Genomic DNA, 27,911 nt, shown 5'->3' with positions numbered 1-27,911 from the left:
ACAAGGGGCCCAGGTTTGTCATTTAATGCCCAATCATCACAACACGTGGAGGTTTACATGGTGCTCGTCAAGGCAGGACGCAGGGCAAAACCAGAAACCCGGCCAGAGGTGAGTGACCCGAATGGAATCCCAGCACAGAGACCAGGGTCCCTCTAGACACATGTGCCACATACAAGGCTTCAGCACTTACCCAGGAGCCAGCAGGCTGGCTGGGCTTCTGCTCACCGAGGGTCCCCATGGTAGGCTAGGGTCCTAGGATGAGGTGGGGACCTCAGGACACAGTGATGAGAACCAGAAAGCTGCTTGCAAACAACCCCAAGTCTTTCACTTCAAATGCTTTAAGCCACACAATGCTTGGACGCAGGAGCACCCAATCTCTTTCACTAAAAACTAAACACGGCGCAGAACTGAGGCTGAACACCTGGAAAGAGGAAATAAAGTCAAAACCACACTACAGCCAGTTTTAACACGCTCCGCCATCCCCCTCTTCTTCCCTGTAGCCGCACTGCTCAGACCACAGCGTGGCTGTGGAGGAGAGATGCTACTCTGGTTTTAAGAAATCCCTTTGAATCTCCAACTCTACTGAACAATTTAATGCTACTGGGTTCCCGGGAGTCCCTGAGCCTTTGATGCCCCTGGGGACACAAGTGACAGGGGTGGGGTGGGGGGCTGCCAGAGCGGCTGGGAAATTTCCTGGCAGAAATAATTTACCTCAGAAAGAAACTGGCTTTTCTTCTACCCTGGTTTTAAAGTTTACCTGGGCCCTGAAGGGAATTCCACTCAAAATGCTTCTTAAAGTACTTGACGGAACTTGGGAGGTTTCAGGCATCACCGGGAAGAAAGAGGCACAAGCTTGTTTCCTACACCAAGCCTGAGGCTTGGCCTGGGTGGTCCCGCCGCTGGGCCAGGACAGGGGTGGAGGGGACAGGACGGCGGGAGTGCCAGCTGCTCTGGATATAGGCCATGGGCCCAAGGGACAGCCTCTCTGTCCAGCTCTTTGGCTGGGCTTTGGGGATGAGCTTCAATTCTGGTTGGACTTCACCATTAAATTCATTTCCCTTTTCTATGATTTAATTCTAGGAGAAAGCTCTAGACAGAGCCCAAGGCATGGAAGTCAGACAGCTCTGTCCTCAGATATGGCGCATGGCTAGATGGCGGCCCAGCAGAGAGCTCACAACAGCTATGCCATCTCCAGCCCCACCCGCCCCAAACCAGATCCCAGGCAGCACCCCTTCCCCCCACCCAAGGGCCAAGGTGGTCCCTTGGCCCTAGGCATGCTGGGCTTCAAAACTGCCTTCTGATGAGACCCCTGTGTGAGTATTTAGAGAATAGAGACCAAAGTCACCTCTGTAAAGCATAAAAAACTAGCCCTGTTTATAGAGCAGGGTATCTGTGACCATTCCTGAGAGGGCACTAACTTGGGGACCCAGGAAGTTGAGCAAATGACAAGGCCTGACTGTCCCCAGCTGGGCATTAGCTCACATTGGACCCCACCCCCAAAGAAGCCCGCCTTCCAAACTTCAGAAGCCAGTAGGTCAGCTCAGGAGCAATCCCATGGAGCCAACTTCATATCTGAAACCAACTTAATGCTACAAACTTAAAAAAATAAAAGTGCTGCCCAGCTGAGTCCCTGAGGAAACCTAGCTCCCTGAGGGTGGGCAGTGGGTCTCTCAGACCACCACCCCCGGCTGCTTCTCTCAGGAAGGCACAGCCTTGGCTCAGTCCAGAGCCCCCCGCGCCAAGTTGGGAGGGGGAGGAAAGCTGACTGCCCCATACCCAGCTGGGCTACGGGGACAATGTGGGATGGTCAAGCCTCTGGGGGATGCGGTGAGGTCAAAAGACCTTCTTAGGACCCCAAGCCTGAAGAGGTAACATGAGCCCGTCTCCCCATTAGCTGCCAACGTCTGGTCTGCAATGAAGACTCTTCCCTGTCACCCCTGCAGCATCCTGTGACAAAAGGAGCCAACATGCCATCAAGCTGTGGTCACTTCTGCCCCTGGGGGTCTCTGTGAGAGCTGGGGGGAAGGGGAGGTCCTTAAAGAATCACCCCCTTCAACAGATGCGGCAAAAAAAAATCCTTCTAGGGAAGGGGAGGACGATACCAGCAGCTACCAGCAGAGGTGCTTTCTGGCAGTTTCTTAGTTCATTCGTACCCTTGTCCATAGTGGGGCTGTCTCTGCCGCCCAGGTCCTCAGTGTAAAACAGCCCCTGTCCCAGCAAGAGGCAACAACGGAGGAAAGGTGCCCACAGCAGCGGACAGCTGCTTCCACGTTTGTGCCCCAGTTTCCCCGAGACCTCTTCTCGGCTGACTCCCTGGAACCAGCTCTGGGACAGAGGAGACCAGGAATCCTGCAGCCCCCGCTCGAGAGAATTAGGAGGCTGAAGTGCACCTGGCATTCCAGCAGACTGGATGGCCCCTGAGGCCCAGTCCCCACTGCTGCGGGGAGTCAGGGAGTTGGCCTGGGCCCCTGCAAGCCCCGGCCTGCCCTTGGACCTGTCTGAGGAGATGTCTTCCTAGGAACTAGAACAACCTCCCTGCTAAAACTCAGGGAAGGCAAACAAACAAAACTCAACCTGAAATAAATACAAAGGCATTAAGTGCTTCTTGATAAACAGAGGGTCCTAATTGCCCCTCTAAAGGCAGTTGCAGGGCCTCTCCTTGGACCTGGTCACCTCCCCTGTGGCCCTTCACATGAGAGGTCAGAGGTCAGAAGACTGGCTGGGTCTTCCCAGGCCCAGTTTCCATGAAGAAGGACAGGACCCAACCCCTGACAGGCTCCTCCCCCATATCCTCCACGTTCCCCCGACAGCGTTGGCTGGCAGGTGGTAGGTAGGAAAGGAAAAGGGGGGACCCCCATACCCTGAGGGCAGCACCTCGTGTCACATCCTGTGCAGGCAGAGGGCCTGTCAGTCTGCCTGTGAGGAGGTGGAGACTGGCGGGGTTGCCGGGGGGCAGGCAGGGGCCATTCAGTTAATCAGCAGGTCCCCGAGGTCATAGGTGTCGAAGAGGTCACTGATGCCCTCCCCGCCGTCCAGGCCCCACAGGTAGTCGTCCTGGTCCAAGGGCGGGGAGAAGCTGATCAGAGGGGAGCCGCACGGCGGTGTCGGGGACAGGAGCTGGTCTTCGGTCTGCTGCAGGAGTGGGTGTGACGGCTCCAGCATGCTGTCGGTGGCCTCCAGCGGGACAAGGGATGGCGGGAGTGGCGGCAGGACCTGCTGGGACGTCAGCGCTGGTGCTGGAGACAAATCGACAAGGGTCATGCCTGATGCTGGTGCCCGAAAGCCTCTGGTCAGACCTCCGAGAACAAAAACAGCCTCTGCTCTCTCCTACCCTGGCTCACGCCTGACAGCACAGGACACCCTGCCCTTTCCCGCCCCAGCTCCAGCAGCCCCCCTCCTTCACCCACACTCTCTCCCCTCCCCTCTCCTGTCTCCACACCCACCCCCAGCTTCTGCAGTCACCCTATCCCCTTTCACCATCAAGGTCGTGGCCCCTGAAGTCACTGTCTCTTTTTCCTGCATCATCAATTCCTCTCACTCTCCTAGATCATTCCTGTCAACACACAGACATCCTCTAATAACTCTTATCTTTATTATGTTTTTTTGGCTGCACCACGCAGCATGAGGGATCTTAGTTCCCCGACCAGGGATCGAACCCATGCCCCTTGCATTGGAAGCGCGGAGTCTTAACCACGGGACCGCCAGGGAAGTCCCTAATAGCTCTGATCTTTAAAGAGCATCCTCCCCTGACCTCACGACTCTCTCCAATTACCAGCCCACTGTACTGCTCCCTTTCACAGTGAAGTTTCTTAAGAGTTACCCGTGCTCACTCCCTACTTCCCCACCACTATTCACGCTTCAACCCACTCCGACCTGGGGTCTGTCTGAACCAGCGCTAAATGTTGGTAAATCCAGGGGTCAGCTCTCTGGCCTCATCCCATGTGACATCCAGCAGAATCTGATGCAGTCATTGGTACTAGATTCTCCTGGTTTTCTTCCTACCTCTTTGGCTGCTTCTTCTTGGTCTCCTTTCCTGTATCCTCCTCCTCTTCTCAACTTCTAAACCCTGAAGCCCAGGGGCTCCATCCTCCGATTCTTCTCTCCTCTGGCTGCACTCCTCGCCAGGTGATCTCAGCCGGCCCCATGGCTTTAAATCCGTCTCCAGATCTACTGCTCCCAAATGGATGCCTCTGGCACAGACCCCACCCACCGGCTCTGGGCTCCTGCTACATCTCTACTTGATGGCTACGCTAGGTCAGAACTCAGCATGTCAAAACCAAACTCCCGGTCTTCCCCCAAACCTGAGTCTTCCCCCATTGTATTTAGTGAACCCCCGCCCACTCAGCTGCTTAGGCCAGAAGGCCCAAGATCACCTGTAATCCTGCCATTTCCCCGCATCCGACCCAGCAGCAAGTTCGGTCACCTCCACAACCAAATCAACCCTCTAAGCTGCCCATCTCTCTTCAGTCCCGCTGCTGTGATCTGCGGCTCGCCCCTTCCTCTCACCCAGGCCCCTGCAGAAGCCTTCTCACCAGTCACCTTGCTTCGACTCCTGGCCCTTGCAGTCTGTGCTCTGACTTAAAAATGGCTTAGAGGGACTTCCCTGGCGGTCCAGTGGTTAAGACCCCGCGCTTCCAATGCAGGGGGCACGGGTTCGATCCCTGGTCGGGGAATAAGATCCCACGTGCCAAGTGGCGCGGCCAAAAAATGTGGCTTAGAATAAAATCCAAGTTCCCACCAGGACTGAGCAGGCCTGGCGTGACCTGGTCCCGGCCTCCCTTTCTGCTGCCTCTCCCGCCTCCCTCCCATAGCTGACACTCACCTCTCCAGACACACCGGCCATCACCTACTCCTCCGCACACCAGCTTATTTCCATTTAGAGGTAAGGACGTGATTCCCTACGCAGGCATGTGGAGCAGGGCACCGGAAATCCCCTGCCAAATATACCCTGACGCCCAGAATCTCACAATCTGAGTCGTTCCTTACCAACCAAGCATTGCTTTGAAAATACAACCATGTCAGTGTGCCAGACCGCCTGATCAACCTTGAGCTAGCTGTGTAACTTTGGGCAAGTGACAACGTTCATAGGTCTCCGTTTCCTCACCCCTAAAATGGGGATGATGATTATACCTGCCTCCGGTTGTTGAGAGGCTTAAATGGTAAGTGCAGATAAAGAACAGCTGGTCTGCAGGCTGCCCTTATTAAAAACAAAAATAGCTCCCATTTCCCAAGGGCTTACTCCCTCAGCTCTGATCTCAAGGAGAGTCCTGTTTCACCTACTTGGACACTCCAGAAGCCCCAGGGGGAGGCACTGTTGTTATGTCTATTTACAGATGAGGAAACTGAAGCTCAAAGATGCCAATTAAATGCAGTATTTGAATGCAAAAAAATCAAATGTTTGTTTAGCACATCGCAGAGGTCTGCACGTGTTAGAGTACAAGGCCTGGCTTGGGAGTGAGGAAGAGGTTGGAGGCTCAGTCCTCAGCCCCTCACCAGCTACAGGACCCGGCACCTCAGTTTTCCCAGCAGGAAAAATAAGGACCCACCACCCTGAGTTGTGGAAGCAGTAACTGAGCTATCACATGTGAGAGCCTCTACCTCAGGTCCGACCCCTCCCACCCATCCATCCATCCATCCTCTCTCTCTCCCTCTTTCTCTGTCTCACTGTTTATCACATCCAGAAGAGAACTGCTCTTTGTAACATCTGTGCCTCCACTGCACCCTGAATGGCTCATATTCACTTAAATATCTCCAAACCCACACATAATAGGTGTCCAGTTCACATAAGCTTTTAAAAAGTCACATTCACGCTGTATCATCACCTGAAACGCACCCAATAATCACGAGGGAGTTTTAGTGTCCCCCTTTTTGGAGACGTGGGAACAGAGGCTCGGAGGGGTTAAAGTGACTCCCCCACAGTCACCCCATCATAGGAGGTGAGATGGAGACTCACACCCGAGTGTCCCAGCTTCAGCTCCTGTGCCCTCAGCCACATGTAGGTTTAAGTCAGAAAGTCACAGCCCGGAGGGATGTTCAATGACTCAGGTTCAGATTCGTCCCATTACAGATGAGGGAAACGAGGTCCCCAAGCAAGAATGATTCCCCTGGTGGCGCCAGAACTAGGACGGGAACCTGGGTCCTAAGACTGTAGTGGCCTCCTCTTTGGACCAGGCCCTTGGTGCTTGTATCTCAGAATGACCCTGCTTCAGGCCAGAACATGGAGCACGTGTGAGTGCATGTGTGTGTGTGTACACCTTCTAGAAAACTTCCTCCTGCTCTTTTCAGCAGGGACATCACTAAGAGACCACGTGGCAAGGGTGAAGAGGGGCAGCAAGGGCATGGGCCCTGGCACAGAGCTGACTTCTGGGCTGGCCCCTCCATCTACTGTTCCGTAAGCCTCTATCTAAGCTTTTCGGGCCTCAGCCTCTTGACTTGTACAACTGAGGTAAAATCCTTGTCCTTGCTTATGCCGTAGGGTCCTCCACCTCTGCCCAAGGTCTCAGACGACAACTGAAGGTTCTAACTCTGGAGAGCCGTGCACATGTTGACAGTGGAGCGAGAAAGCAGAGCGCGGGAGGAGGAGGGAGAACAGGGTGGGGCACAGGTCTGGACTGGGAGATAGGCACTGGGAGGTTCCCAAAGGGACAGATGGTCGGTTCAGGGAGAGCCCTGGTCCTGGGACCAGGCTGGAACACAGGAGAGATCGCTAGAGAAGAACTGGGAGTCTGGGCTCTTGTCTGAGCTCTGCCACTAACTTGCTGTGTGACCTTAGGAAAGTTACTTGCCCTCTCTGGGCCTCAGTTTATTCATGTGTAAAATGAAGTGTTGAGTTAAATCAGGGGTCAACAAACTTCTGTAAAGGGCTAGATAGTATTTTAGGCTTTGCAGGACACGTACGGTCTCTGTCACACAGTCACTTGCCCTACGCCGAGCCCCCAACTCTTTAAAAATGTGAAAACCATTCTTAGCTCATGGGTCATATAAAAACAGGCCAGATTTGGCCTGCAGGCAATAGTTTTATTAACCCTTGAGTTAAAGAAATGGAATCCAATCTGGGTTCTGTGGATACCTGCCTCCACCACCACACACACAAAAAGCCTCTTCCACCAGACCAGTTCTAGCTCTGCATTTGTTTAAACACTAGCGTTCTACTTAGGGGAATTCTGCTGCTAAGAAAACAAAAGCGGAACACTGGCCTACATGGCCTCGAAGGATCCTACCGATCTAACCTGATCTCAGTAAACGGCAAAAAACATTCTGGGGGAGGGGCCTTCATAGGCTCCCATTTCTACTCCTGCCCAACTCCCAGTCTCCCTGGGGAGACCTCGGGGACTCTCCCACCTCTTTCCTCCTTGGCAACGGCCTCATACTACTTCCTGCCAGGCATAGACAGCTTTTAGCTCTACCACCCACCTCCCAGCCACCGTCCTTCCTTGATTTGTTCTGTGCCTCGTGGAGAGAGCCCTGGGCTAGAGTGTGGAGACCAAGGTTCAAGACACAGCTCTGCTGCCTCCCAGCTAGGAGGCCTTGGGCAGCTCACATCACCTCTGTTTCAGTTTATCTATCTCTAAACTGGGAACAATAAAACCTACCTCAAGAACCGCTGTGAGGAGTGATGTGATAATGGATGTACCTGGTACACAGCCGTGGTTAAAACACCTTAGTTATTATCTCCTAAGAAAGTGCTGAGCCTTCCTCAGAAAATCTATAGTTTCCACTTACTACGGGCTTATTGAGTGTCAGGAGCTCTGCCGTTAGGAGCTGTTACAGAAGTAGCAGTACTAGTGGCAGTGGCCGTAATAATGATAATAATAGCTAACAGTTATTGCCAGGCACCGTGCTAAATGCTTTACCTATGTTAACTCATTTAATGTTCACAAACTATGAAGTAGATACTATGCCCAAATTACAGATGAGGAAATTAAGGCAAAGAGAGGTAAAGTAACTTGTCCAAGATCATACAGCTGGTAAGTGGAAGAGGTGGGATTCAAACCCAGGCGCCCCTCTGCCCAGAGCAGCAACAATCTCCGCACTGAGACAAGGAACGTGCATGTGCTTTATAAAGTGTAAAGGGCAATGCACACATGTGTGGGAGAAGGACTGTATCCCCTGCTGCTGGGTAGAAGGTAGGTACCCAACAAATGCTGACACGGAAGAGGGAAACTCTAAGGCTGGTCCCTCTCGGTCGGCATCCCTTGTCCCTCTGGACAGAGGGTCTCACCTGAGGATGCCGTGGATTCCGTGATTCCAGGGTTGATGCTGCTGCTGGGCTGGGTGGGGTCAGGGCTGGGACTGAGGGCGGAGGGGGAGGGGAGGGGCTCCTTGGCAGGACTGTTGGGCTCCTGCACCTCTTCTGGGCACAGGTAGACTTCGATGGGGCCCTGCGTGCTCTTCAGATATATCTGCAGGTTCTCCTGGAGAAGGAAGAGAAGCCAGGTCATGGCTCTGGGCAGCTGGACTTACTCATGGCTCAGTGGGTGTGGACGGACACATGAGGCTCCCACCGTCCATATAAGCACGCTCGGCTCCTGAGCTGGGTGCTGGGCCTGCCCCATGTGGTCTGTGGTAGACATCTGTCTGGCCCCGAGACCCCCTTCTTTTAGGGAGAGTGCCTTGATTTTCCTTTGGGAAATCACTCCTCCCCCACTCTCAGGCCTGAGCTGGTATCATAAAAGCTATCTTTGCCACGGCAAGGGGAGAGCCCACCTGGGAACGGAGTTGGCACAGAAAATGGCAGCGTGAGATGGCGAGTGTGAGGCCGACTTTACGACACGGTTTGAGCCTCTGCATCCAGCCTTGCCAGCAATCCCCAAATCTCCCCCTGGACCTGTCACTTGGTTCCCCCCGGGTCCCCCTCACTTAAGCCAGTTGGATTTGGCTTTCTGTCATTTGTAACCAAGAGACCGATACTTGGCTTTCCTGCCCTTGCCTCCTGCTTACCTCGTACCCGCAGCTTGAGCCACAACCGGCAACGCACATGCTGCTGCCGATCGCATTCAGGTGTCTACACCTGCGCCCAGGCAGTCCCTCTGCCTGCCCCTACGGGCCTTATACAGCTTAATGTTTGTCCACTAAACAAATTATTTCTGGAGCCCTTATCAGACTCTGGGCTGGGGGTACCACATGGGTGGAACACGGCTTTGTGGAGGTTACACTCTAACAGATGAAGCAGAACATAATTATGTAATCACCAATATATCCCGGCAAATGGAGGTTAAGTGCGATGGAAAAGAACACGTGGTTATCAAGTCTGGAGGTAATCAGGGAAGGCTTCTTGAGGAGGTGATGTTCAAGTTGCGACCTGTAGGATGAATAGCAGTAAACCAGGCAGAGAGAGGGAAGAGCATTTCGGCTGGAGGGAATAGCGTGTGAGAAGGTCTTGTACTGAGGTCGAGCTTAGTGTGGTGGGGAAACGGCAGGCAGGTCAGTGTGGCTGAAGTAAAGACAGACCGGGGTCAGCATGCGAGAGGAGGTGGGTGAGGTCAGAGCACAGACAGCCTCATAGGGAGTGTAAGAATTCTGGTCTTTAAACTAGGTTAACATGGAAGGATTGCTGTGAGTACTGACACTGCTGTGTGTGAGTGCACGTGTGCGGGAACGCAGGGGCTGGTGGGATGCGGAGAGGAACAAGGAACAGAGATTTTCTCAGGCTGGTACCTAATGCCTGATACCCTTTCCAGCTTCCGCCACTTCTGCCCCAGCTCGGAGACCACCAGTCTTGCCATGGCCACCAGCATGGACCAGGGAAGCTTGGGACTAGGCAGTGCCAGGAACGGAACCTGCAGAGCTGTCTGGAATGTTCCTAACCCTGCTCTCCACTAAATGCTTCCCCTCTCACCTCGCTCCTGTCAGGCACTTCCAGTCTCGTCTGCGGAGGGGCCTTGACAGCGATCACCGTCTGCTCCTTAAAGTTGCCCACAGCACGGATGTCCTGGTAAGTCACGTAGGCCAGTGTAGGGGCAGGAGAGTCAAGAGAAGTGACTGTCTGGTCAAAATTAAAACTCCCGGCCTGCCCGGAAGGGATCTAACCCACCTCTCAAAGACTCTGGACACCCCAAAACTGTAACCTGTTCTTTTAATCTCATAAGCTACCTTGGACCCCTTTAGAAATGGGGGTATGAATCATTAAAAATAATGCTGCCTTATATCAGCTTTTTACATAAAGACTTCATCTGCCAAGCTAGATTTTTAGCTCTGAGAGGTCAGGAAGACATGTCTTATTTCTTTTTATTTCTCACAATGCCTACTATCCTTCCAGAAATACAAGGTCAGATTCAAATACCAATTAGATGGTCCAACCATTTGGAAAAAGTATATGTAAAGCCATATGCAAAGTCTATGCTCTCTGACCTCATTGTTTCAATCCTAGGAATCTAACCTAGGGAAATAAGTAAAAAACCTGGGAAAAGTTTCTATCTATGAAGATATTTGGGACTTCCCTGTTGGCACAGTGGTTAAGAATCTTTCTGCCAATGCAGGGGACACGGGTTCGAGCCCTGGTCCGGGAAGATCCCACATGCTGCAGAGCAACTAAGCCCGTGCACCACAACTACTGGAGCCTGCACACCCTAGAGCCCGAGTGCCGCAACTACTGAGCCCGCGTGCCACAACTACTGAGCCCATGTGCTGCAACTACTGAAGCCCGCATGCTTAGAGCCTGTGCTCTGCAACAAGAGAAGCCACTGCAATGAGAAGCCCGGGCACCGCAACAAAGACCCAATGCAGCCAAAAAATAAAAAAATAAAAATAAATAAAGATACTCATCACAATGTCGCTTTATAAAACAGAAATCTAGAATTGATCTAAATGCCCATTCTAGGCCTTATCAACAAACCATAGTGGTCTGAGTAGGACATTCTCAAACCATTTAAATATTCCCTGGCGGTCCAGTGGTTAGGACTCTGCACTTCCACTGCAGGAGGCACGGGTTCGATCCCTGGTGGGGGAAGTAAGATCCTGCAAGCTGTGCGGTGTGGCAAAACAAAAAAAAACAAACAAAAATATATATGATGTTAAACCATATGAAACTGCTGTTTTTATAGGTTAAAAAAAAAAAAGGTCCAATATCAGCAATTTCATGTGGATCAACCAAATAGTTAGGAAGGATATGTAACAACATAAAAACCACCTATGGTAGTATACTAAGTGGAGAAAAGCAGAATATAAAACGTTGTGTACAGCAGGTACACACAGTATTTAAATAACACACACCCTGTGTATAGCTAAGGAATGATGGCTGTGTTAGGGTGGCAGCTCTTTTTTCTTTTCTCCATTTTCCAGATTTACAGAAATGTACTTGTCTTATTTTTATAATGAGAAAGTAACTTCAAGAGACCCAAGAGGTGGACTTCCCTGCTGGCGCAGTGGTTGAGAATCTGCCTGCCAATGCAGGGGACACGGGTTCGAGCCCTGGTCTGGGAAGATCCCACATGCCGCGGAGCAGCTGGGCCCGTGGGCCACAACTACTGAGCCTGCGCGTCTGGAGCCTGTGCTCCGCAACAACAGAGGCCGCGATAGTGAGAGGCCCGCGCACTGCGATGAAGAGTGGCCCCCGCTCGCCGCAACTAGAGAAAGCCCTCGCACAGAAACGAAGACCCAACACAGTCAAAAATAAATAAATAAATTAAAAAAAAAAAAAAAAAAGAGAGACCCAAGAGGAAAAGCCACTGAGGAAGGAAGACACAGATATGCCAGACCCCTAGGGTGGATCAGTCCCTGCAGGGAGGTACTGCCTCAACTCTGGGTAGTTATGAGCAGGCAACAGGCCCCCTGCTCCCGGACCCCTTCCCCCCAACCAAAGAGGATATCTCTTGTTGGCCTTGTCCTCCGTCAGGTGCTTGAAGTTCAGAGAGCAGCTCTGGATGAGCTGGTCCAAGGCCTGCTCCATGCTCATTAGCTCCTTCAGCTCCTGCCCCAGCTGCTGCTGCTTCCCAGGCCGGGTGGGGTCTTCAAACAGTCCTCTGCCTCTGGGGACAGAGCAGTCCCCCAGTGTCAGTCTCAGTCTACATCCAGGGACCCCAACCCCAGGGCTGCTGTGCAAAGCTACACAGACGGTGTGGGCAAAACTCCAGGAAGAGGCCATTCACATGGTCTATGATGGTGCCTCCTGGCTTGTACAAATCAGTGGTCCTGCCTAGCTCCCAGGGAGCTGCCAGGGATTGGAGCTTGATGTTTGGGGGTTGGGCTAGGGAAAAGAAACAAGTCAGGGCCTGACACCACTTTTGGAGGGCTTTCAACTCTACCCACCCTATGCCCCAGGCCCCCCCAAATGGCAGGGAGTTGGAGTGACCTCACTCCTGACTTCTCTGCCTGCGTTCTCTTAGACTTCATGCCAGGGGTTGCAGGTCTGTTCTTTAAGACCTTACAGAAGTGAGGAACGGAGTCTGTAGTACTTATATCTCAGCTGGAAGGAGTCTGGGTTACTACTGCGCAGATCCCAGAGGACTTTCCTAAGTTAGAAGAGGGCAATATTGAGACCCCTGACTAAAGAGAATCTGGGGTCCTCTTAGCCTTTACACATCCTATAAATCATTCTCTGACCCTGCCATGCTCTCCTAATACTACTTCAGCATACACACCTGCTCTTCCATCCCCCTCTTAAATACATTGGCTCCACCCGCAGCGTGTAAGCTTACTGGATGTTGCCCTTGATTTCCCCCGCCAGCACTTGCGCCCATTGGATGTTGCTCTCAGGCCCGCCCCCTACGTTCACAACCTCAGGATATTGCCCCTGGCTCCGCCCGCAGCACGCGCACTCATTGGTGCCATCGGCCCCAGCCCAGGCACTCACACCCACTGGATGTTGTTCTTGGCCTTCTTGCGGATGAGCTGGATGCCCTCCAGCACATTGGTTATGTCGTAGATGCGCCGCTTCTGCACGTCCAGCACCTCAGCCGCCCAGTTAAGGTCCAGGACCCCATCCTCAGACTCGCTCAGGAGGTAAATGAATTTCTTGGTGAGCAGCCCCAGCGACGTGTCATAGCGAGTCTTCTCCCCAGGCGACTTGGGGGCTGACGAGGAAAGGGGCTCAGCCACTGCTCAGAGAGGGCCCCCTGGGGAACTTCCTCCATTGACCTGGACCCACTTTCCAGTTTACACCCTCCATGTAAGCACCCACTTTCCAGTTTACAGAGCACTGGGAGGGAGGGGGTCATTCACCACCATTGTTCAAACAGAGAATCTGATAACTAGAGAGGCAAAGTGACTTGCTTAAGGTTTCACAATCGGGGGCAGCGTCGGGGCTGGAAACCAAATATTCTAACTCTTCGCTCGCACCTTTCCACCAAAGCTCAGGGCAGCCATACCGCCACCACCACTAACAAAAACAAATGCTTACTGTGTGCAGCTCACTGTTCTAAGCACTTTCCATATACAACAAATTTAATCCTTAACAGCATCCTATAAGTTTGTTGTATAACCATCCCCATTTTACAGGTGAGAATACTGAGGCACAGACAGATTAAGTAACTTGCTCAATTCACTCAGCTAGAAAGTGGCAAAGCTGGGACTTAAATCCAGACAGTCTGGCTCCAGAGTCTCCCTTCCTAACCTTTACCCTATCCTGCCAGTTATTTCAGGAATTTGGAATTAGGGTAGGGAGGGAATGACAAGAACATGTTTATAGACTTGTTTTTTCCTTCCCTTCCAGTTTTATTGAGATATAATTGACATACAGCACTGACATACAGACTTGCTCTTTCTTTCTATGTGTCATGCAATGATTATCTGAGAGGAATCAGTCCTATTATGTCACATGTGGCAGGTTCATGAAAAAGGTCCCTTTCTTAATGAGGTCGATGTCACAAGACCACATCTCAGCTGCAGCATCTTAAACCACAAGAAGACTTTTGCAATCTAGTGACTTGCAAGTCATATAGCAAGTTAATGGCTAAACTAGTTCTGGAAACTGAATTTTAGAGAGTCTCAGATTCCTCTAGAAGGGGACTTTAGAATCCCTTAATAGATAGACAGCAAGTATTTGGCACACAGACAGTGTTGTCAATTTTTGCATTCATGGCAGATATTACTAACTGATAGTGCACTTGGGATCCTTCAATAAAGAGCTCTGGGCAGCCTCTACTAATCCGTTGGAGACGAAACTTTCTTGCTATTCCTGATCTAGCTGCGCCTTGCTTTACAGATGAGACAGCTAAGATTCACAGAAGAGGAGTGACCAGTCAGGTCAGAACAGAGTCCTGACCAGACCCTCAAGCTTACCACCCAATAACATACCTTCTTTATTAGGTCTCTTTCCCCCCAAATTAGAATTCCTCCCTAACACAGTTGCTTAAACTCCCTCCCAAACCAGAATATTGACTGAAAATATCAAGAGGCAGAAACTGGGCTCTGGTCCTGACTCCACTGACGAGCAGTGTGACCTTGGGTAAGTCACTGAAACTCTGAGTCTCCAGTTGCCTCATCAGTAAAAGGGGGATAATCCACCTGCCTGGCAGGATCCAGTGAGAAGGCACAGGAAACTGCTGTGTAAACCAGAAAGTGTGCTACAAATATTAGCCCTGGTGATTTGGGCAGGGCTGCTGCCCTCTGCCCCTGCCCACCCCACCCCACCTCCAGTCTCCTGAGCCTGCCCTTAGATACCCCATCGGCGTGGCTTACTTTTGGGGCTGGGGAGGCCATCCACTCTAATGCACTTCCGCTTGGGAGTCCGGAATTCAGGGACCACAGGCCTCCCGATCCCCTCCAGGTCCAGCTTCCTTTTGGCCTTGGGGAGAGAGAGGGGAGAGAGGCAGAGTTTGAGAATCATTCGTCCTTTAGCTTTTCCCCGACTTGGGGCCGAAGCACTGAGGCCACCAGCAGCCACCGCCTGCCTCAATTTGCCACCAGTCCTGGGTGAAAAAAATCACTGGACCTGGTAAGGAAATATCAGTGACCTGAAAAATGAGCTTTCAGGGGAAGGAAGTCCTATTTCTGAGGGGCACACAACACTCCCATCTTCCGAGGCCCAGGCGCTTGAGACTACCAAAGCCAGTCTGGGTTTTAATACAGGGTTCCTTAATAACTGGACCCGACACCCGCCTCTCTACCCGCCTCCCCCAGGATGATACAGGGAGGAAGGAGAGGGGAGGGCCTAAAGCACACCAGGCTGGGGAGAGCCCCCGCACCTCCACTGCAGAAGCAGCTGGCTCAGCCAGACTGCGTGCCCATCACAGCCTCACAGCTGGCCCTTATCAGGGCGGGGCTGGGCATCCGCCCAGGCCCAGGGGACTTCCTGGCTCAGTGCCACACCCCAGGGAGGTGTCCACATCGGGAAGCAGTGCAAATATCCCCCACCCTCCTGTTTGGGCTCCAGCTCAAGGGCCCCAGGGCCTCCTGAATAGACTCTATTTGCCATTCTTTCTTTGCCGAGAGGGGCAGACAATGAATCCTTCCCCTGTGTCTTAAGGACAAGCAGCTGAGGTCCCCCTGCTCCCCCTCCCTGTTCCCGCCAAGCTTGGGAAACACCTGCTGGGGAAATCAAACCACAGACCCATCTGCTCCTCTCCACCCCACTGCCACCCGGCCTCAATTACGCCCAGAAGCTGGGCTGGCCCGGAAGGGGCCTCCCTCCTTGTTAGGGCTGGGCAGAGGCAGGGCTGGGGCACTGGGGCACAGGTCAGAGACCCAGGCGTGAATCTCCCTGCTCCTTCACGGGCTCGCTGTGTGACTTGAGGAAATGCTCCACATCTAGGAGCCTCAGTTTCCTCCTCTGTAAAAGGGGGTAGAAAATACCTACTGCCAGGGGCTGTTGTAAGGATTCAAGGAGATAACTTTTGTAAAGCACTCAACCTGTGGCTCAGCATTCAGTAGGCGTTCAGGAAATGCAGAGTCCCTTCCCTAAAATCCAAACTCGGCCTCTTCCTAGACAAACTATTCTGGGGGTCACTGAGCCCATTTCCTTCTTCTTCCCTTCCCCCAGTCACCCAGACACCCCTACCTTAGTTGGGACAGAGAGGTCTATTTTAACTTTTGATGGTGAGGTCATGCTCGGCAGGGCTGAGACTTCTAACCGCTGCTGAGCACAGGTGGGCTGACACGCGTGGGAGGTGGTGATGGCTCTTCCTGCTGTCAGCTCCCTTCCCCATTCTCGTGCCTCCTCCAGGAAGTCTTCCTGGACTGATTTGAGGAGCCCTGCTCCTTGGTTGGAGGAGCCTGGATAAGAGGATCCTCTCCTCCACCTCCACCCAGGCCTGGACATGATCCAAACACCGCATCTCCCTGCTCATTCCTCTTTAAATCCTTCTGGAAAATATTCCTTTTCTAACCTCCCAGCCGGTGAGATGCTAGATTCTAGGGAAAGTGACCTGCTCTAGTCCCATCTTGTTTAGAGGAAAAGTCCTAATCATTCACTGAGACCTTCCACTGGCCCTAGACCAAGCCCCAATGTTCATCACCTCACTGAATCTTCCCAACGCCACGAATACCCATTTTACAGCTGAAGCAACTGAGACCTGGTGAGCCCAGGACAAGGAGAGGAAGGGAAGTCAGGCTGAGTTCTACCTGAGGCAGAGGTGGCAGCCCAGAGTCTCCCCAGCCCCACTCACCTCCCTCACCTGACGGAAGCCAGCCCCTGCTGAGTTCACAGAACACACCAGGAAGAACCTCACTACCTGCAGAGTGGGGAGGAGGGGAGGACCTTGAACAGAGAACCTGCGCAGGGCCTATCACGTGCTCATCAGTCCTAACTCAGTACTGCACTCTCTCTTGGTGGATGAGAAATGGAGACTCATAGAGGTTAAGCCACGTGCCCAAGGCCACACAGACAAAGAGCAAAGCCAGAGTTTGAACCCAGGTCTGTCTGACTCCAAAACCAGGTATCAGGCTGTTCAGCGCCATCCCGTACACGTTGCCCCAGAACTTGCTGAAATTTGAGCCAAGGCCTGGTTATGTCTACCTGCCCCCATCACTTTACTTCACACAGACACACACACACTGGCCCCCTCCCTTTTCTTCCTCTCCTTCACCCTTATCCTGCACTCTCAGGGTCCCTAAGCAGCAAACTGTCCCCCACCTGAGGACATCTCTCTGACACCTTTGAGCACTGCCCAGAGAAAAGTCAGCTCATCATGGATGGGCCTGAGCCTGCAGAACAGAAGTGGCAGAGGACAAGCCCAGGAGGACAAGGACCAAGGAGAGGCTGAGCACAGGCCTTGGAGTCAGAGCCGCCTGGGTTCCCATCCAGGCTGGGTGAGCTGGGCAAGTCCGCTGACCTCTTGAGCTGCACCTGTAAAAGGGGGCTGCTCTGCTCCTCCCTCCTGGAGGATTCAGTGAGGGGGCAGCAAAGCGCTTGCTCACGCGGGGGAGCTGCGATCACTAATGCACCAGGGCCACCAGCGAGGGGGAGGTTCAGGGCTGAGCTGAAAAGCATCGGGGATGTGCTGAGGGCAAAGGCCAGCTCGGCTCCAACCTGACCCTCTTAGGCAGCCCCTTTGGCTGTTTCTTAAAGGCCTGGTTAAGATTCAAGCCCACCATGCCAACCCCGAGGGAGAAGAACGAAGCTCCTTCCTCAGGCAGCTCTAGAAGTGAGAGGGCCAGAGACCCCAGACACCACCCCCTTGCAGGCAGCCAGGTGAGGTAACCGGGGCTCAGAGGCGGGGAAGTGACTTGCCGGAAATCACACAGGGAGTGGAGCCAGGTCTCTCCTAAGCCCCAAGCCCTAAGTTAGACGGTGGGGGTGGGAGCCAGTGGAAGGAGTTGAGAGCCTTGCTTCCAGATCCCCGCTCTGCCTCGCGGCGGCCTGGGAGGGACTCGCTGCCTTGCCTCCCTAAGCCTACATTTCCTCATCTGACCCGCCTTGTACTGTTGTTCATTAAAATGTTCATTTTCTTCCCTGGTTCTCAGAGGAAATTTGGAAAAGACAGACAAATGAAAAGAAAAGGAGAAACTCTGCAGAATCCCACCCTCTTCACAGGTTCCTGCAGGAATGACACAGGCTGGGGCCGGAGCATCCCACCCACGCCTCCTCCAGAGGTGGTGGAAAGAGCTCTAGTCAGGGAATGAGGAGACCTGGGTTCCCGCCTTCATTCTGCCGTTGATCTTGGTCGCCGTCCCTGGGCAGTGCCTAAGGTCCCTTTAAACAGCAGTTCCCCAACAAATCCTGCTCACCCTGCACTTTGCAGCCTGGGCACAAAGCAAGTGGCCACACCCAGGGTTGGGTTTGGAGCTGCTCCAGGTCACACCCTGTTAAAATGAGTAAGCAGGGGGCCAAGGCCTGCCCACCGGGTTTTGGGGCACAGGGCAACCGGGGACTGACAGAAAAGGGGGCTCTGGGCCCCAGAGGCCTTTAGGGTGGTCTGATGCAAAGAGATGCTCCCACGTCTTGGCTTAGGACTTGGACAAGTGACTTCACGTCTCTGCTCAGGTTCCTCATCTGTAAGATGCCTCATCCCGGGCATCTTGGCATCTTGACCAAGATAAGGAATGTGAAGAGTGCCAAGCAGTGCCTGGCACACGAGAGGCATTCAGTAAAAGAGCCATTCTTGCTGTGATCACTGAGCCCCTCCGGGAGGGAGGTACAGACAGATGCACTCAGCTCCTCTGGGAGGGAAGCAGTTCAAAACCACAGCTGTTACTGAAACTCTGCCGGGTCTCCTGAAAGCAGCTGGCCAGAGGAGAGACTGGGCCCACCACTGAGCGCCCTCCCTGGGGGTACCCAGCTCCTAAATCAGGTGGTACTGGGGAACGTCAAGGCTGCAGAGAAGAGACTAATGATAACCTGCCTTGTGGGTCATATATCTCCCTATATGATCTTGGACAGTTCACATCCCCTCTCTGAGCCTCAGTTTCCCCCTGCAACATGGAGCTACTAAAACCATCTACTTCATAGGGTACAAAACTATTTTAGACTGTAAAATGCTGAACTAAAGATCGGTAAAAACTCCCGGTTATCCTTGGCTGCTTGACTTGTAAAATAGGAATAGCAGTCCTGCCACCTTCCTCCTAGTTGGAAGTAACATACAGGAAGGGGTTCTGAAAGTTTAAAGCCTTGAGCATTGACAAAGCAGGATTCCAGTAGCAGGGAGTGGGGCTCTGCCTGCAGCCAGCGGTGGCTGGAGGCCAAGCCTGCTGATTGACACAGGTCAGATCAGTGCCTCTAGGGCAGAGGGGGTGGTCTTCTCCCTGTACTCGAACTTAACTCACCACTCACAACAAAGCCAACCTACAACATCCCCATCTCCCCTTCCTGGATCCTGCTTCCAAAACCCAGGGCCTGGAAGAGACTTGAGATGAGTTAGTCCCACAGCTACTTCGTGCACACACACATTTTCAAGACAAGGAAATGGCTCAGACCAGGGCCAAGACTTGTCCAAGGACATACAGTGAATTAGCGGCAATCAGGACCAGAAATCAGGCTCCCTAACTATCACCCCCACCTCCCAGGGCTCTTCCCACTCCACCCCACCCTATGGTTGTTTCGATTCTCATGGGCTCCAGGAATTCCACTCCCAAAAAACACACCCTGTGCCTGGTGCCACCACATTTTGGGCCCTCCTGGCAACGGTCCTGCGGCTTTGAGAAAAGAACAGTCAATCTGAACAGGAACCTCAGAGGGCTGCCCCCACCTTGCACCTGCTACTGGCTGTCTGGGACAGAAGACTGGGCCTGGGGGAGGACCTAGGGCAGAAAATTGGGAAAGAGTTGGCTGGATGGAAAATTAGGAGTCTCAGCCAAACTGGACCTGAGAGACCTCCCCCTATTTTAAAGCTCCCATGGTATCCCCAGGCTCAGTTCTGTGCTTGGACAATAGCAGGTGCCCAGTACTGGTTTCTGGGCCAAACAATGAATGAAAGAATGAATGAATGACAGCAAATTGACTCCGTAGACTTCCCCAAGGTCACAGGGTGCACTGGGGGTAGGGCGTTGGGTCTCCACACTCCTGATCCAGCGCTCATTCCTTTCCACCCCAGTGGATGAGGTTATTTCATCCCAAGTCTGAAAATGAAAGGCTCTTCTACTTAGATATTGGGGCAATGGGTTGTTCTGGAAGCTGAAAGCTCCCCTTCTCCCTCCCCAGACTCGACCTGCCTCACTCAGACTAGCTCCCAGGCGTCCCTCCCGCCTTTCCCACACCCGTGAAAGCAGAGAGGGAAGCGGTGCGGGGGCGGGGGGGGGGGTCCCCAGCATTACCGGCAGCCGGCCAGCAGGCACGCATCGCACAGCTTGGCCCTCCGGTCCGTGGGGGGTGGCGTCGAGGCAGGTGCCCGGCGCCGCAGCGGGAGGCACAGTCTGCGGGTACAGCTGGGTGTAGTAGGTGGTGGTGGCCGGGCAGAGCTGAGGGCTGCTGAGGCCGGGCGGCCACAGCTCCGTGGGGCTCATCGTGGGCAGCCCCTTGGGGGGCGGCCCCGCGGCCGGAGCCAGGGCCCGCGGCCCTCGCAGCATGGCGAGCGCAGCGCCCCCCTCCCCAGCCGGGCCTGGCGCGCCCGCCGGCACCTGCGGGCTTCGGAGCCCGCGGCGGCTCACACGGCCCGCGGCATGGCGCGGAGGCCGGGCAAGGCCGGACCCTCCCCTCCTGGCCCGACGCCGAGCTGGGCAGTGCTTGGAGATCGCCGCTTGGAGATCGCCCCGCGCCGCCGGCGCCGGCGGCGGCGGCACGGCCAGGGGATGCCCCGCCGCGAGGGCTGCTGCGACCAGCAAGGGCCCCGCGCCCCCTAAGGCTTCGGCGCCTGGGGTCTGGCCCGCTTCGGGAGGGGTCTCTGGGATGCCCACGGGCTCGGCAGAAACGCGATGCTCTCGGACGGGGGAGTAGGACCGATTGCACCGACTCCCTCTCGCCTCGCTCTCGAGTCCTTGAGCTTTTCTCTGCTTTTTTTTTTCCTGTTGTTGTTGTTTTTTTTTTTTTTTTTTTTTTAGCGCGAAACTGCGTGCCGCGAAATTCGGATCTCCCGCGGAAAATGCCGCGCTTCGGTTGGTCGCTGCAACAGGCACAGGCTCCACCCCCCGGAAGGACCCGTCCCCGAGGCGGTGATTGCAACACGAGCTGGATGCTTAAAGGGGACGCCACAGCTGCTGTCGCCCGGCGCCCGCCCGCGCTGACAGCCAGAGAAACAGGCTGGGAGGGTGGTTCCCTCACAGAGCTGAGGCCTGGGCCCGAGTTCCCTGGGGGTGGGGGGACCATTTTGGCGCGGAGTCTTGACCTGAGCCCAGACCCAGCAGTACGTTGCCCAGGCCACAGACCTTTTGCTAGTTTGCATTATAGCTCAGCCAACGATAACATATAGGTATTTATACCCTTTTTCCCCCCGCTAAAATGAAAGCCAGGAAACTGTTCTCTTTCTTGGCAAAGGGGCTGAGGGACGGAGCCTAACGTTTATACCTCTTCATAGGGGGATACTAACATCAACTGAGTGCCCACAGTATGCCTAGCACTCTGGAGATGATTACGTCTTATTTAATTTGATCCAACAGTCGTCAGAAGAGGAATGATGATCTTCGTGGTAAAGATGGACAGTCTGAGAGGCTAGGTAACTTGCCCAGGGTCACACAGAGAGATTCGCTGATTTGAGATCTGGCAGTTCAGTCTGGGACAGGCCCGGTCCTGAGCCCTTGCTTGTTCCAATAAGAGGCTCCTCCCCTGCTCTCCCAAGCTGTGCCCCTTGCAGTCTTGGGTGGGGGTCCAGAGTGCACAGTTCTGATTTGTTCACAGTTGTATTCCCAGAGCCCAACACTCAGTAAATATTTGAACATCTCCAGGTTTCTCCTCAACAATCCTTTTGTCACAGGTCTTCCCTCCCTCATTGCCGATAATCCATTTACATTCCTCATCTCTCCAGTTTAGAGAGGTCAAGGCTCAGAGAAGTGACCTTGGCTAGTGGGTGGCAGAGCTGCTAAAAGCTGCTTCTTAATTCCAGGTCTGCTCATTCCTGCCTGGTGCTGTGTGATTTTTATGCAAGGCTGAGCCTGGCATTCAGAGCACTTCCAGAGTCAGTCCCCAGCTTAATACCTGATCCTCAGATCTGGAGGATGAGGTGGCAATAATGCCTAGTGGTGAAGAGCCCAGACCTTGAAGTAGACAGCCCTGGGTTCAAACCCAGGCCTGGCCACTTTACTGTGTGACCCCAGGGAAGTTTTGTAAACTCTCTGAGCTTGGTTTTCTTATCCCTTACCACTCACTTCATAAGGTTGTGGGGAAATCTCATGAGATAATGCATGTAAAGCACTCAGCACAGAGTGTGGTTCATAAGGAACCCCAAGAAATGGCAGCTGTGGTTACATCTCTGGCCTTATCTCCAGTACACAGACCCCTTTACTCCTGTCTACACATTTCACTGGTCTTTCGTGGCCCAGTTCATTTATTTATTATTATTATTATTTTATTTGAAAGAAAACAGACTTTATCGCCCAGCAATTAAAAACATTTGAACATGTATTTTTCTACATAACTTCTTGTGAGGTGATCAGTGTTCACTAAAATATTAATTTTCATCATTTGCTTCAATTCATGTCTTCTTGACCAATTATTCATTTTTCTTTCCAAAATACTGTATGCCACACCTTTCAGGCAATGAAGAATTTTTAAACACCACAGCCAAGGACTTGAACTTTCATCTGCAAGTCCCTATACGCTTATTACATGCAGTTGTGCTCCCAGGGGTTTTCTCACAGCCATCCTCTACAACAAGTTTTTGGAAAACACTTATCATGACAACCTTCATTCACCTTCAACTCACAGGCTCTGTTGCACCTTGAAGAGCCTGGTGACAGGCCTCCAGGCGCTGCTGCCCTGCCCACACAGCTGATGGTGTCTCTGGTGACTTCTTTCCTCAGCGGCCACACGGGAAAAAGTTTCATAGCCTAGTTTAAACATCACCTCCTCCAGGAAGCCTTCCCTGCCCGCCTCCCCTCTCCCAGTCAGAGTGCCTCTCTCCCTCTTTGGACCCTTCGTGTGTTCTGCCTCAAAAAACAAGGCTTTGTTTTCATGCCTTGTTTATCTGTTGGGTTCTAAGCTCTCTCAAGGGACCAGGTGGTATCTCTCTCTGAATGCCCCTCAGCATCTAGGGCCTGGAGTGGCATGCAGAAGATGGGAAATAAATATTGATTAAATGATTCACTCATCTTCCCAGCAAAGAGTGGCAGAAGTTAATGACATCTGAAGTCAGAGGCTCAGCAGGCCCAGATTCAAGTCCCACTCCCCACCTGCCATCTGAGCGCCGCTGGACAGGCTGCTGCTCTACCTCTCAACATCAATTTCCTCAACCATCAAGTACCGATAATGCTTCCACTTGGCCGATGTCAAAGGACTTCAGGGATATCATTAAGAGGATGATGGTGATGATGATCGTTAATATTTACAGAACCTACTGTGTGCTGGGCTCCAAACACTTGGGCATCTCCTCTGATCCTCACGTCACCCCTGTGGGACAGGCACTATTATTAACCCCATTTTACAGATGAGGGAACCTGGAAGGAATTGTGGCAGAGTAGGTTTGGGGAAGGAGCAGGGCCCCAGGGCCAGGAAGGGAAATGGGGGTGGCAGGGTGGGGCTGGGACGAAAGAAGGGAGCCGGCAAGGGGGCCGTGAGCCAGCTCTCCATGGTTGAGAACCGGGCAGCTGGGGCTGGCTTTAGAGTTTCACTGCCTGGGAACTAATTCCTGCCAGAGGTGTGAGATGCAGATCTGCACTGGGTCACCCTGAACGTGAATTCCTGCCACATCCATTCCTAGTGTAGGGCTCTTAGTCAGGTTGCTGGATCTCTCTGAGCCTCAAATTACTCATCTTTGAAATGGGAATGGCAAAAGTGACCTTTCCATTTACCATGAAGATTCAATGAGGGATTGGATATAAAGTCCTCAGAGGGGCGCACAGCAGGTATTTAATATATTTTCACTGAGATTTGTGTGAGATGGACTGGAGAGGCCCTCACGTGGAACTGAATTAAAATACTTGCAGTTTTCCCTTCACGCCCTACCCTCTCCCATTTCCCAGGCTTGGCATCCATGGCTCCGTATCCACAAGGCCTCTCCTCCCTCCCAACCCCACGTGACAAATCTGACCCGCCCTTCAAGGCCCAACTCAAATGGTGGAGTGACAGGAACAAAGAGTCTGAAGTCAGACATCTTCAAAGTCCTTGGGGACACGACCCATGCTGTGTTTTCACCTTCATGCCCTCCTCCCTGAGAGTGCCGGGCACACAGTAGGTCTGCAGTAAGTGATGATGGTGTTAAGAGCTCACGTTTCCTGAACACTTCCTCAGTGTAAAGCACCAGACAGGCACTTTACATGCGTTATTATATTGAAACCTCCCAACTATCCTATAACGTAGGTACAATAAGGAAACTGAGGCTCAAACATGTAGGGGATTTGAGCAAGGGTTGGTTAAAGAGGAAACCAGGATCTGAACTCAGATCTCTATCTCCCAAGGCACTGAGCCATTCTGAGCAAAGAACTCAGCCCCAGAACCAACCCCATTGAAGGAGGGTATGTTCTGCCAGTGAACCCGGAGTTCCAGTGCTGCAGGTGTCGTTGGGGGTGGGAAGAGTGTGCCCACAACTAGATAAGTTACGGATGCTTAGTCCCATTTTCCAGATGAGGAAGCTGAGGCACAGGGGACATTAAATGAGACCGTACAGTTGGTAAGGGAGAAAGCCCTGTTCCAGCCAGGCCCAAAAGCCCTAGAAAAGCCCCCAAACCAAAGCAAACTTCCATTGCAGCTGGTGTACCTCATCCCTGGTATATCTTCTCCTGAAAAATGCCTCTGATTCCCTCTACTCAAAGCCCTACTTTTCAAAATACAAAATGCTTGATAGCAACTTCCTGAAGGCACAGACCTCCCGTTCTGGGGCTCCCCAGTGTGTTATCTGTTCACATAAATCCAAAATCAGACAGAAGCCAAATCAGAGCTGTGGGAAGGAAGAGGGAAAAAAATCTCTGCTCCATCATATTTGTGCTTCTCTGTAAAGTCTTTCCCAACTATTCTAAAATGTGTTACTTTGGTAATTGGAGAGAAAAAGTTATTTTTTTTAAAAAAGAAATAAGTTGCTGCTTCAGGGAAGTTCTGCTATTGATAATGATCCTTTCACTGGAAAACTGTTGGAATGTGAGGTTCACAGGTTCTCTGGACTGGCACATAGTAAATACTATATGAATGTTTGTTAAGTAAGTAAAACTCTGGGCCCTGACACTCTGTAAGCTGTGGGCTCTTGGGCATATCATTGCACTACTCTGAGCCTCAGTTTCTTCACCTGAGAAGTGGGGCAAATCATGGCTTCCTCATAGAGTTGTTGTGATAGTTGAAGTAAATCCGGGATGGTACGAGAATGTGCTGTGTGTGTGTGCACACGTTTGGCATAATATTACCAAAATGTATTGAGAAGATAAAGGATTTGAATGGACAATTCTCCAAAGAAGATATACAGAGGCCAATAAGCACATAAAAAGGTGCCCAATATCATTAGACATTAAGAAGTGAAAATCAAAGCCACAACAAGAGGGACTTCCCTGGTGGTCCAGTGGTGAGTCCTCCGCACTTCCACGGCAGGGGGCATGGGTTTGATCCCTGATCAGGGAACTAAGATTCTGCATGCCGCGTGGAGCGGCCAAAAGAAAAAAAAAAAAACCCACAACAAGATTCACACATACTAGAATGGCTATAATCAAAAAGAATGACAATAACAAGTATTGGCCAGGACATGTAGAAATTGGAGCCCTCATATATTGCTGGTGGGAATGTAAATTGGTGTAGCAACGTTGGAAAACAGTTTGGCAGTTCCTCAAAAAGTTATACACAGAGTTACCATATGACCCAGGAATTCCACTCCTAGATATATTCCCAAGAGAACTAATGACAAATGTTTTCATAGCAGCATTATTCATAATAAGCAAAACCTGGCAACAACCCAAATGTCCATCAACTGATGACTGTTTAAATAAATGTGGTATATCCATACAGAGGGATATTATTCAGTCATAAAAAGAAATGAAGGGGACTTCCCTGGTGGTCCAGTGGTTAAGAATCTGCCTTCCAATGCAGGGGATGTGGGTTCGATCCCTGGTTGGGGAACTAAGATTCCTACATGCCGTTGGGCAACTAAGCCCACACGCACAACTAAAGAGCCTGCATGCCGCAACAAAGATTCTGCGTGCTGTGACTAAGACCCGACGCAGCCAAATAAATAAATTAATTAATTAAAACAAAACAAACCAAAGCAAAAAAGAAATGAAGTACTGATACCTGCTACAATGTGGTCGAGTCTTGAAAACATCATGCTAAGTGAAAGAAACCAGACACAAAAGGCTACATATTATATTATTACATTTATGTGAGATGTCTAGAACAGGCAAATCTATAGAGACAGAAAGTTGATTAGTGTTGCCCGTGTGGGTCGGTTTCATATTACAGATGAGGAAACTGAAGCTTAGAAAGGCTAAGTTCCACTATGCCCACCTGTCTGTGTGACTTTGGACTGGTGGCTTCACCTCCTAGAGGCTTAGTTTTCTCATCTATAAAATGGAGGTGATGACGAGCACCTAAAAGGGTGGTTGCACATCCTTCATATTTGTTAGTTCATTTTCCCTTCTCTCTGGCCTTTGGGTGGAAGCTGGTGGGGTTGAAGGGTTAAGGCTGCCATCTAGCGGTGAACTCCAGTACCTGCCAAAAGCCTGCGAGGCTATCTACCTATTAACAAGTTAACCCCCTATAGACTTAGGGAGGAGAAAAAGAATGTGAAAGATGCAGCCCCGCTGGGAAGGCCAGGGCTACCAGATTGGCCAAATTCTTTCCAGATGTTTCCAAACCCTGTAGATGTTTTTCACAGATGTTGAGTCTTGTGGGTCTCATTGGAGGAGGACAATCGGATTTAGGTCCCTGTACAGGTGCCCAGAGGAGCTTGGGGAAGCACAACCTACAATTCATGGGATTATCTATTTATTCCCTCCTTTACCCGAAGGAACTCTGTAGGGTTTTTTTAAGATTTATTTATTTATTTATTTATTTTTGGCTGCGTCGGGTCTTAGTTGCAGCACGCGGGATCTCCACTGATGCATGCGGGATATTTCGGTGCTGCACGTGGGCTTCTCTCTAATTGTGGCGGCGGGTTTTCTCTTCTCCAGCTGTGGCGCGCCAGGTTCCAGAGCGTGTGGGCTCTGTAGTTTGAGGCATGGGGGCTCTCTAGCTTATGTGAGTGAGCTCAGTAGTTGTGGCACGCGGGCTTAGTTGCCCCATTGCAAGTGGGATCTTAGTTCCCTGACCAGGGATCGAACCCACGTCCCCTACATTGTAAGGCGGATTCTTTACCACTGGACCACCAGGGAAGTCCCCCAAGGAACTCTTTAAAACACACATTTGCTTATGGTCTTGCAAATAGCTCCCAGCATGGCCTGACCACCCCACCCCCTGCCAGCCCCTCTGATCTTCAGCCTCCTTCACACAGGGACCTTTGCCTCTCATAAAACACACTTTTTCCGACAACCCTTCTGACATCCCTGCTCTCCCTGTAAGCCCACGGTATTCTCTCTGCTTGGGATGCTTCTCTCCACCTCTTCTACCAGGAAAAAAAGAGGTCTGCTCTCAGACACAAGTTTCTCAGATACACAGCTCATTGAGAATGCTGTATACCCCATATGCACATGTGATCTCAAACAATGCTTGGTAAAAATGGGTGTACTTTCCATTGACAGATGAATGGATAAAGAGGATGTGGTACATATATACAACTGAATATTACTCCTCCATTAAAAAGAATGAAATAATGCCATTTGCAGCAACATGGGTGGACCTGGAGATTATCATACTAAGTGAAGTAAGTCAGACAAAGACAAATATGATACTGCTTATATGTGGAATCTAAAAAAAAGATACAAATGAACTTATTTATGAGACAGAAACAGACTCACAGACTTACAGAATGAACTTATGGTTACCAGGAAGGAAGGTGGTAACCAGAGGGCGGGATAGATTGGGAGTCTGGGATTGACATGTA

The 27,911-nt window shown here is 51.9% G+C and overlaps 2 protein-coding genes across 4 annotated transcripts in view; both read right to left on the bottom strand.

Annotated features, from left to right (window-relative positions):
* ASAP3 (ArfGAP with SH3 domain, ankyrin repeat and PH domain 3) overlaps nt 1–27,911 on the bottom strand; it is a 138,223-nt gene that overhangs the window by 67,456 nt on the left and 42,856 nt on the right. The window lies entirely within an intron of this gene.
* E2F2 (E2F transcription factor 2) lies at nt 8–27,011 on the bottom strand. 3 transcript variants are annotated; one of them, XM_082434313.1, is made up of 7 exons: nt 20,125–27,011; nt 14,617–14,722; nt 12,797–13,010; nt 11,808–11,966; nt 9,839–9,953; nt 8,222–8,414; nt 8–3,236 (listed from the first exon to the last, which is right to left on the bottom strand). In XM_082434313.1, exons 1-7 carry the CDS (start codon nt 20,374–20,376, stop codon nt 2,968–2,970), a joined length of 1,308 nt encoding a protein of 435 aa, XP_082290439.1. In that variant the 5' UTR covers nt 20,377–27,011; the 3' UTR covers nt 8–2,967. The 3 variants fall into 3 exon arrangements, with proteins under 3 accessions (XP_082290439.1, XP_082290438.1, XP_082290440.1); XM_082434312.1 differs by having other exon boundaries at nt 12,791–13,010; nt 20,125–27,010; XM_082434314.1 differs by lacking the exons at nt 12,797–13,010; nt 20,125–27,011.

This window comes from Balaenoptera physalus (genome assembly GCF_965194825.1).
Source record: "Balaenoptera physalus genome assembly, chromosome: 1".
Taxonomy (NCBI): Eukaryota; Metazoa; Chordata; class Mammalia; order Artiodactyla; family Balaenopteridae; genus Balaenoptera; species Balaenoptera physalus.
Note: the sequence above shows the minus strand (reverse complement) of the source record. Positions and strands in the feature narration are given on the sequence as shown.

What these genes read in the sequence shown, in the direction of transcription:
- E2F2 (XM_082434312.1), bottom strand. Translation starts at nt 20,376, where the DNA reads ATGCTGCGAGGGCCGCGGGCCCTGGCTCCGGCCGCGGGGCCGCCCCCC. An exon ending in TGCCTGCTGGCCGGCTGCCG is followed by an intron (nt 14,723 to 20,124) that starts GTAATGCTGGGG and finishes TCTCTCCCCAAG; the next exon opens with GCCAAAAGGAAGCTGGACCT. An exon ending in GAGGACAAGGCCAACAAGAG is followed by an intron (nt 9,954 to 11,807) that starts ATATCCTCTTTG and finishes TCCTGCCCCTAC; the next exon opens with ACTGGCCTACGTGACTTACC.